Source organism: Sciurus carolinensis, chromosome 17 (assembly GCF_902686445.1).
Source record: "Sciurus carolinensis chromosome 17, mSciCar1.2, whole genome shotgun sequence".
NCBI lineage: Eukaryota > Metazoa > Chordata > Mammalia > Rodentia > Sciuridae > Sciurus > Sciurus carolinensis.
In genome coordinates, this window is record NC_062229.1 from 17,601,243 (window position 1) to 17,612,095 (window position 10,853).

General features: G+C 37.0%; 1 protein-coding gene across 1 annotated transcript; it reads right to left on the reverse strand.

The window, feature by feature from the left end:
* Positions 1–9,333: 9,333 nt before the first annotated feature.
* On the reverse strand, positions 9,334–10,263 carry LOC124968863 (olfactory receptor 7A10-like). Its single transcript, XM_047531699.1, has one exon. It carries the CDS (start codon positions 10,261–10,263, stop codon positions 9,334–9,336), a length of 930 nt encoding a protein of 309 aa, XP_047387655.1.
* Positions 10,264–10,853: the final 590 nt, after the last annotated feature.

Sequence of the window (10,853 nt, forward strand, 5' to 3'; positions counted from 1 at the left end):
GACTTGCTCCGAAGAAATTCTATGGCCAGTCAGAATGTCACCAAATTGACATCAGAATGTGACTTGGTAAATTTTAGGAGTGAAGATGATGTGCCAATGGTATGCATTGCAGTCAAAACATCATTTTAAAGATGACATAGATAGATAGATACACACATAGAGATAGATACAGATATAAATAAAGATATAGATATATGGAAAACATGTAGAGTAGAAGAAGAATGAGGGGGGAAGAGGAAGTTTTGGAGACAGAAGTGAAGCAACGGATATTCTGTGCTTGTATGATTATGTCAAAATGGACTCCAGTATTTGTGGAATAACTCCATGCTTAATTGTTCGACTTTTTGAGATTACCAAATGGACTAAATTCTGTATACTAATATGATGGGGAGGGATCAAAAAAATACATATGTGACTAATATCTAAATGAGTGGCCCTTGTCTTAGTTCCCCTCCTAGTAGAAATAAATATAACTAACTCCACAACAATAAGGACCACTACAATCACCTGTGCAATAGTAATGAATCAATGATTTGACTATGTACAAAAAACCAGTGGGGAATGTGATGGGCTGATAGATCTGACTCCATGAGAATGTTATAGGCCAGACTCTAAGGGAAATGCCTAAACAGACTCCATTTTGCTTTGAGACTCCATGTTATGTAGGAAATTAGTTTTTCCCATGGGAATACCCTGCCTCTGTACCCATCATCAGTTACTTAGCATGACATGTTTAATAATATACAATGGCAACTCCTATGTAGTAAAAATTGCTCTCCTTTGACCTCTATTGCTCTTAACCAATGTACCATGTAAATGGTAATTGTGTGGACGTTAGCAACCATTCTTTAGTTTGTACCTAGGTAAGGGTTGGTTTGACCCACTTTTCCCTCTGTCGATGTTCTTATGATGTTAGTTTGTAGTAACCATTCTTTAGTTTGTACCTAGATAAGGGTTAATTTGGCCCACTTCAACCTATGTCAATGATCTCATGATGTTACTTTGTAATTTTGAATCATATCAACAGACACTTGTGAGTGATGTGATTTTTGGTATAAGAACTCCTAAAACACTGTGGTCAGGGCTGTTCTCCCAATAGCCATTTTTTAGGGCATCGTGTCAGACAGTCAGCTGGCCAGCTTAGTAAAGACTCTCAAATTTGGACTTCTCAGTGGTGATCGATCCATTCTTAATTTGCGCTCCATAATATTTGGAGGCCCCAGGGAGACTCTCACTGCCTGTTGGATAACCACCACTCACCACTGACCTGGAAACTCCCGCGGAGGGGAGAGGCCACAACATTGCTCCTAGGGGAAGGCTTCTGAGAGACGTTCCTCAGCCCCAGGCTGCACGGTCTGTGGAGCCCCGTACCAGGACTGAACTAAATTTTCTGAAGTGAGTCACCTGTTCCTGAACCCCTGGGGGACCGGTAAGTCTGTCTCTGGCGGATTTGCATCTGGGAACTCTGAGGAAGGATGGATGCAGCATTACTTCCCCAGGCAGGGGCTGGCAAGACATTGCTCAGTTCCTCTGGTCTGGAATCTGGAGTGGCCACACACTTGTCTGTGTCCTTGGTGTTTTATCTGTTCTGTGTTTGTTTGTCCTTTTCTGTTTTTTTTGTTGCCTTTAAGTGTAAGCATGAGTCAGTCTCCCTCATGTCAGTCATGTACACTCCTCCAGTGCATGTTAACTAATTTCCAGGAATTCCAGAAGAGAGCCAGTGACTACAGAACCCACTGGGATGTCTTTTCTCTCTCTAAATTCTGTGAGAGAGAATGCCCAAATTTTGAGGTCAGATGGCCCCCTCAGGGGACCACCAAATTGTCTTCAGGAAGCCTGTACAATCTGATCAAATGTTTTATAGTCAAATTTGGAAAAAACTGGTTAAAAAGGTTTTTAACTATGTTCACTAAAGCTTACATTAAAATATAAACTGGTGCCAATTGGAACTTCCAACTATTGGAATTGGTCCATTAAAGGCCAGGCTAAAATTTTGATAGCTGCTATCCAAGAGACCAGAAAAACCGGTTTAGAACAAGACCCCAACCTGAGGGAGCTCTCCCAAGGAGACCAATGGAAGCAGCTCCCTTGCTGTCTCTTCAGGAAACTCCTTCAGGGAGGGATAGGGCATAACCTTTGTATATATTCTCTTAATTCCTTTTCATCTCTGCACATCAGGATGGAGGCCCAAGATTTTTAAAAGTTCTGTTTTTTGAGTTCATAATTTTGATCTGGTGCACCTAAGTTAATTTTTTTATCAGACCTATTTTATCCAACTATAAGGTTTTCTTAATGCTCTGTTTCATTCAGAGGCCAGTTTACAGGGGTTAACTCTCAATCTAATGGGTTTTAAAAAATTATCTATAAGGCCTTTGTCCTGTTTATTTTATGTATATGTACACTGGTGTATTGTCATGTCTACATATATTTGGTACCAAAATTGACATATGAGTTCATAAATTAAAATTTTAAAAAATGGATCCAAATGCTTTTGATTTACATAATTTAAAAGGTTTTTAATTTGGGTAAACAAAAATATGGCTTTCAAGTTACTAACACAGTTTTGTTTCCAGGTGGTCAAAAAAATAAAATGTTAGTTATATAAAATGTCTAATATCCATTGTTTCTAGGTTTTTCTTCAACAGGAAAGAAATGATTGATATAGGTCAATACAATTCTCTGATATGTTGCCTTTTAAAAAATAACTTAATTAGATTTAACTTATATGGGATTGATCATGGATGTGTTTGTTAGAGACATGTGATTGGTTTAAAAGGTTAAAATGGTAACTGTTAAATATAACATCAAGTACTCTTAACTCCTTAAATTCCACAGGGTAACATACTTAAAATATGTTTGGTGTTTTCATAAATTGGTAAATAAAAAAGGGTTTAAATTTACTTTATGTTATCACTAAAAACATGATTACTAAAAGTCTTTTTTTTTTTTTTGCAGTGCTGGGGATCGAACCCAGGGCCTGTGTATGCAAGGCAAGCACTCTACCAACTGAGCTATCTCGCGAGTCCTACTAAAAGTCTTAACAGGTATTATTCTATATAAAGGGTTCAAAAGTTTCAACTGTTTTTAAATAGAGTTCTGTAAGTAACAAAGTATTTCATCAGATTAAAATGGAGAAATTTATCTGAATTCAGAAATTTATAAGGTTGTTTCAAAATATAAATTTTAAAAAGGGGATCAACAGATTAAAACATTATAAGGTTTTAGATATAAAATATATTTAATAAAAATATTTCTAGATAAAAAAATCTTTATGTGATAAAATAAGGCTCTAATACACCTAAGTAAACAACAAGAGTGTCTAAGTGATTAAAAAATATTAATTAAGAGTAAATTTTTAAAGGTTTACATGTATATGTAAGTAACACAACAGTTAAAACTATTCAAGGATTATTTCCTAAAGTCAAATATTAATGTACTGATGTAAACCAAATTTCAGTCTATATGCAACAATGATCAATAATTCTAAAAGCATTAATTTACTCTTAACACTGTATCTGTTAAGTTTTATTCTCATGAACAGCTAGTCTTAAAAATTGGGGGTTTGTACAATTCTGGTTAAACAGCAACTGTTATTTTAGAGTATTGTACTACATTACAAAGTCTAAATATTCTTTAAAAGTTAAACATAGTTCATATAAAAACATCAATGCAGTTATGATTCTGTTACTCTTTTTTATATATTAAATGTGATCATATCTTCCAGGTATACAAGTCTTTAAAAGGTTTAAAAGAACATTTTATCAAGTTGGTGTTCTCCAACCTAAAGTTGTAATGGTAATTTTAAACTTATCAAAATAAGAAGTTTTATTGGGGATTTATTTATATCATTTAGTGTTCTGTAACTGGACCTGAACCTTATATTACCTTCTGCACTGGGATAAAAATGTAAATGTATTTCTAAAAGATAATGAGAGTCCGATATGTTCAAAAGTTAATATCATGAAACAGGAAAACATTTTGACTCTTTACTGCACAAAAGGAAAGCTAAAAGCTCTGTCAGCTTTCTTTGATTCATATTTTAGGTGTAACATCATACTGTGTTAAGTAACATTCATATAAACTTAGAAAACAGTAATGTAAACTTTATAAAATGATATTTTAAAAGAAAATATAAAGATCAGCTTCAGCACTAGACCACTTTACCTAAAATTTATGAAGAGCCCTGCCTTACCTGAGATAAGGCTCTGCTTCCTATACCTTAAAGATTGCTTTTTTGTTATAAAATTACTGTGATCTCAAACAGGGAATATAATATATAGCTCAGCCAAAATTTAAGGTAGCTATTACACAATGAAACATGTTTTTACTGTTATTAGTTCCATTTTGTATTTTCCTTGTAAACCCTAACTGTTGACTGATTAATGTTTTACAGAGGTACTGCTTTAAGAAAAATCTAAATTAATTTGAGATAATAAACCATCACCTATGGGACAAATAATATAGTCCCCAATTTAATAAAATTCAGTAAATGACTGTAAAGTCATAGACATTAAAGTTAAAGCCCCATACTCTTACTGTATGACTGGTGAAACTGACTTGCTGGATGTTTAAGATCAAAACTTAAAGATTTAGATTAAAAGAAGGGGTCAAGTGAATCAGTATTTGGTTCTTGCCCTCAGAGTCAGCCTAAACCCAGAGAACAAGAGAACTTCTCTAAGGAGCTTTGCAACTCTGGGTCACACAACCTTCCAATCAGGGAGATTGATAAGACCACTAGAGGATGAAAAGCCAATCAGTGCATCTGCTGCAGAGGAGGGTCCTTGGGAAAGGGAGCCATCCCTAATGCTTCCAAAGGAAGCCACCTCATCAAGGAGACCCTACCAGCTGAATGGCACTAAAAGAGCTAAGAAGCTGCTCTAAAGTTCCCCAAGAGTGACCCCTGTGGGAACTCAGCTGACTCTTAACAGCAGATAGGAACAAGGTCAATTTGATAAGCTTGGTCTTAAACAGCTAGCAAAACAGTTATACCTAAAACACAGTCATTCCTGGATATTTTAAGTAAAACTAGAGGTAGCAAAAAATATTCTTAGACAAAAGTACCTGATAACTATCAAGAGAAACTGCCAGAGTTATAAGTTTTCAGTCAGTTTAAGTCCTGCAGATCTTCCTAACCTCTGATATAGGTCGACTTAATCATGTTTGCTAGTATGATTCTCTAGCCCTAAGTAACAACAATAAAGGGATCTCTACTAAACAAAAAGATCATACCAACAAAAAAGATATTTTACAAAATTCAGGTGATATTAAGTAACTTAACTAAATGTTGTGCTTACATTTCTGATAACTCTGACAATGTTAACACTTACAATTGAGGCCTTAACCTTTCCAGCCTTGTTAGACTTTGTTAGGCATTTTCATGGGAACAACGTCTCAGCTCTTCCACCTCCTGGTAAGAGATTATTGATTTCTATCTTCTTCATGACATTCATTGACATGTTCCAGATGCTATTTATTTTGTACTTATGTTTTTTTGTTTCTTTCATAAAACAAGACTTTTACCCCTAGAAAGATCCAATTCCAAAAAGGAAATTTTTACTGCTTGCCCCACCCCACATCACCCCCTCTCAGCTGAAAGCAGCAAGAGCGGTCATCACCCTTTTTCCTTATAGCAGTAGAAAGTTCCTAAAATTAGAGAGGTAATAATAAAAATTTTAAAAGACAGTTAATATAGATAGGTAACTTGGGTTACATGACAAAAATAAGGGCAAGTTTGGGTCCAAAACGTTGGAAACAAATGACCTCTGAGGGATTAAAATATTAATGCTTCCAGAGCCCTTCCTCCACCCTTACCAAGAACCTGCTCCTGATTTAACCTGTTATTAAGTCTCTCTAATAGGTTCAAATTATGAGAAAACCAGCACCATGAGACAACAGATTTCCAACCCCCATTTCAGTCAGAAGACTATGTGTACATCAAATTGTTCCAGAAAGGACTAACACACAGCTGGAATGGAAGGGACCTTATTCACAACATGGACTCATCACATCTGAGTCAACACAACAAAAAAATGGACAGCCCTCAGAGACCTCAACCACCATCTAAAGATAAGACTGAAAAAATATTAATCGTGGTTTTTCTCTTGCTGGGACTATGTCAGGAATAGCTCCATGCTTAACGGTTCAACTTTTTGAGATTACCAAATGGACTAAATTCTGTATACTAATATGATGGGGAGGGAAAAAAAAAACATATGGGGCTAATATCTAAATGAGTGGCCCCTGTCTTAGTTCCCCTCCTAGTAGAAATAAATGTAACTAACTCCACAACAATAAGGACCACTACAATCACCTGTGCAATACTAATGAATCAATGATTTGAGTATGTACAAAAAACCAGTGGGGAATGTGATGGGCTGACAGATCTGGCTCCATGAGAATATTATAGGCCAGACTCTAAGGGAAATGGCTAAACAGACTCCATTTTGCTATGAGACTTCATGTTACGTAGGAAATAATTTTCTCCCATGGGAACACCCCACCTCTGTACCCATCATCAGTTACTTAGCATGACATGTTTAATAATATACAATGGCAACTCCTATGTAGTAAAAATTGCTCTCCTTTGACCTCTATTGCTCTTAACCAATGTACCATGTAAATGGTAATTGTGTGGATGTTAGCAACCATTCTTTAGTTTGTACCTAGGTAAGGGTCAGTTTGACCCACTTTCCCCTCTGTCGATGATCTCATGATGTTAGTTTGTAGTAACCATTCTTTAGTTTGTACCTAGTTAAGGGTCAGTTTGGCCCACTTCAACCTATGTCACTGATCTCATGATGTTACTTTGTAATTTTGAATTATAGCAACAGACACTTATGAGTGATGTGATTTTTTGTATAAAAACACCTACAACCCTGTGGTCGGGACTGTTCTCCCAATAGCCATTTTTTAGGGCATTATGTGAGACAGTCAGCTGGCCAGCATAATAAAGACTCTCAAATTTGGACTTCTCAGTGGTGATCAGTCTGTTCTTAATTTGTGCCCCATAACATATTATGTTTAAATATAATGTATTAATCAAAACATAAAATATAACTCTAGAATGTTTAAAATAAAAAAAATAGTGGAGGTTCTCTGTAAACATATGAAAAGAAAAATGACCAATGCTATAAAATAACATAACTATGGCTAAGATTTAATCTTGATAGAGATGCAAAGGACAGAATTTCATTTTCCATCTGATCTGAGGCCTGGAGAGTGAGTGGGTGGTCCTCGTGGGAGGACTTGGAGAGCTTCCCTTACTCTGCAACCTACCTACCAGTTCCCACAACCACTACATTGACCTTAACCCCCTGAAGCACACAAGACAATGATAGCAGAGTATTAGGTGTCAAATACTCTTAGTCCCAATGCTGTTTATTTCCTTATCAAACAGCTTTACACTATGTGAAAAAGGGTCTCCACCACAGAATAATGTACACTCACTGGTCCACATTGTCCAGAATAACAAAGACACAGTGTACAAGAATGATGACACTCAATTTTGATTTTTATGGTTTTATTGTAAGAACATATATTAAGGTGATTTTTAAACTTGAGACACATGATAGCATAAGATTGTGGAAAATATGTGGGGGAAGTAGGAAGGAAATATGAACTCAAGGAGAAAAAGGAAAGATGTCCGCATTTCTGGTCCTAGATAAATACTTAATCCTGTATCATTAACTGTTTTCATTCACAACTTTTAATTACATTTTGCATGGGTATAATTGTAGATGAGCATACATATGCCAGAAATGACACAGAGTGACCCAGGCACCCATTCCTCATTTTCAAAAATTGTAGCATCTCACAAAACTAGAGTGCTTTATCACACCTGTGATATTAACACTGATAACATCAAAAGGCAGAAAGGGATCCATTAGCCAGGTCACTACTATCACCCTATAATAGGCAGGTTCACTCCTCCTCTCCTGGTGCCTGAAACCTAAGAACCATGATCTATTTATCATTTACACACTGTTGTCACTTTAATATGTTATCTAGAGTTCAAAAGTATCCACCCAGAAAAAATTGTGAGTAGACCCCTCTGGGGGGCCTGTCCAGCCCACGACTTGGATAGGTGTCATGGACACTGAGCTGCAATAGAAGTACAACCCTACATATGAGAGCAATGTCGAAGCTGGGCAGGATCACAATGTCCTGTCGTTCTAAGACACAGTGGGGGGATGTAGCTAATAATAATGCATTAGTATATCTCATAATTCTTAGAAGAGAGGATTTGGAATGTACTCACCATAAAGAAATGATTGGTGTTTAAGGAAATGAATATACCAGCTATTCTGAGTGGATCCTTGCCTCATGTATACATGGATCAAAATATGTTGCACTACAGATATATATAAAGGTGAAATTCACTGTAGTATATCCATAGCATAGTTTGGTCAATTTTATATTACACTAATTTTTAAACATCTACAAATAAATAGAAAGAAAACCAGTGAAATTTCTTCCAGGGAAACAAGGGGAGGGAGGATAAGAGATTAAGGGGAAATACTGGAGACCAAAATGGAGCAAATTATATTCCATACCTGTATGATTATGCTAAAATTATCCCCAATTTTATGTATGACTAAAATACACTAAAAACTATAATGCATAAATATGCAGCTCATAAATATATAAAATATAGTGTCAGTCAAAAATTAAATGAATTAATAGTGTAAAGCACAGTGACCACTTTTTGGGTTTTGATTTTTTTGTAATGGGTTGCTGAGGGTGGAGCCCAGTCCTCACACTTGCAAGGCAAGTGCTCTACCACTGAGCTAACATCCCAGCCTGTGACCAGTTCTTAATAGCACTAGTACGCTAAATTCTACATTATCAAGAAGAGGAGTCAAGATCATGATGTTCAAAGAGGAAAAGTGACCTCACATTTACCTTGACTAGAAATTTCATTAATTGCCTCAGTCATCAAATCTATCTTTCTTTCCTCGGCATGTTAAAACTCATGGCTATTTTAACAGTAATATGAAAGAAATATTCCTCAATAAAATATGTCATGGATGAATTAATTATTCTTTAAAAATTCTTGATGGTCTGTGATATAATGGTAATTTCCAAATATTTCCAAACATTATTTGGAATAATTGTGCAGAATCACACAACCACAGAGCTAAAATCTAGTGGATATCAGAGCACAAAGCTTAATAAAGAAGTTTGGAGGTACAGACGAGTGGGTATCAAGGGAGGAAAATTCCAGAAAGCAAACAGGAGGAGAAAGTTGCACATCTACCATCTTATCAAAGATCCCCAACTGTGGCCCTGGGGCTCTGCTTCCTGAGCATGTGCTTCTGCAGAGAATGGATCATTTTATATTTTCCCTCCAAAGAGATTTTTCAGGGCTCTCCTTACATCTTTATTCCTCAGACTGTACAAGAAGGGGTTCAGCATGGGCGTGACCACCGTGTACATCACTGAGGCTGTTGAACTGGAGTGTGAGCTGTGGGTTGCCACAGAACTGAGGTACACACCAAAGCCTGTGCTATAAAACAAGGAGACCACGGAGACATGAGACACACAGGTGGAGAAGGCTTTGTACTTGCCCCGAGCTGATGAGATTGCACGAATAGAGGACACTATCTTGAAGTAGGAGTAAAGGATGCCAGTAAAGGGACAAACAGCCATAAGCACAAGTGCAAAATACGCTACCACGTCATTAAGGAAGGTGTCAGAACAGGCAAGTTGGACCACCTGGTTGAGTTCACAGAAAAAGTGGGGGATTTCTAAATGTGTGCAGAAGGACAGTCGCAACACCATTAAGCTTTGTAGCAGGGCATGTAGGACACTCAGAATCCAGCACACCAGAACCAGCAAACCACAGAGCTGAGAATTCATGATGACAGTGTAGTGCAGTGGGTGACAGATGGCCACAAACCTGTCGTAGGCCATCACAGCCAGATGGAAGTTGTCCAACTCTACAAAAACCCAGAAAAAGCACATCTGGGTGATGCAGCCTGCGTAGGTAATGGCCTTGCTCTGTGTCTGGATGTTTACCAGCATCTTTGGGATGATGGTGGATACCAAACAGATGTCCACAAAGGACAAGTTGGAGAGGAAGAAGTACATGGGCGTGTGCAGGTGGGAGTCTGAGATTGTGGCTAGAATGATGAGCAGGTTCCCCAGCACAGTGACCAGGTAGATGGAGAAGAAAAGCCCAAAGATGAGGGGCTGCAGTTCTGGGTCCTCTGAGAATCCCAGAAGGAGGAATTCTGAAATTCTTGTATTGTTTCCTGGTTCCATGATGTGGATATTACTACTGAAAAGAGAAAAATAACATTACTGCTTTTTGCACACATGGATGCTACCAATATGGTTGAAATGTCACAATTTCTATTTTCCAGTAAATAAATTAACTACTGTGGTATTATGGGTCTGGTCATCCTAGGGCATCCCTAGTGCCAATATTGATGAGAAATTCCTGTCTCACTCTAAGCATTTCCCCAAGAGTTCATGCATTGTACAGAATTAATGAGAAAATACTTCTTACCATTGAAGAGTACTTGTGGGTTGCTGACCTCATTCCAGGCACCATCCAGACCTTAACAACCACAGCTCCTACATCCCAGGGATGGGCAAAGAAAATATGCACCGGGGTAAATTATAGGTATGTTACATTTTTGTGCAAATGATTTATCACATATATTGTCCTATGTGACGAGTTACTGAATAATACCAAAAAATATGTGTGGTTCTTTGAAAATTAATTGTAATTTAATAAAGCTACTGTAAAAAGAAATAATCATATAGCATGCCTGATGATGAATTACTTATAAAATCAAAAGCAGTTATAATGTAGACTACACATAAGAGGTTGTATTTGTGTGTGTGTT

Coding starts and splice junctions, on each gene's coding strand:
- LOC124968863 (XM_047531699.1), bottom strand. CDS start 10,263: ATGGAACCAGGAAACAATACAAGAATTTCAGAATTCCTCCTTCTGGGA.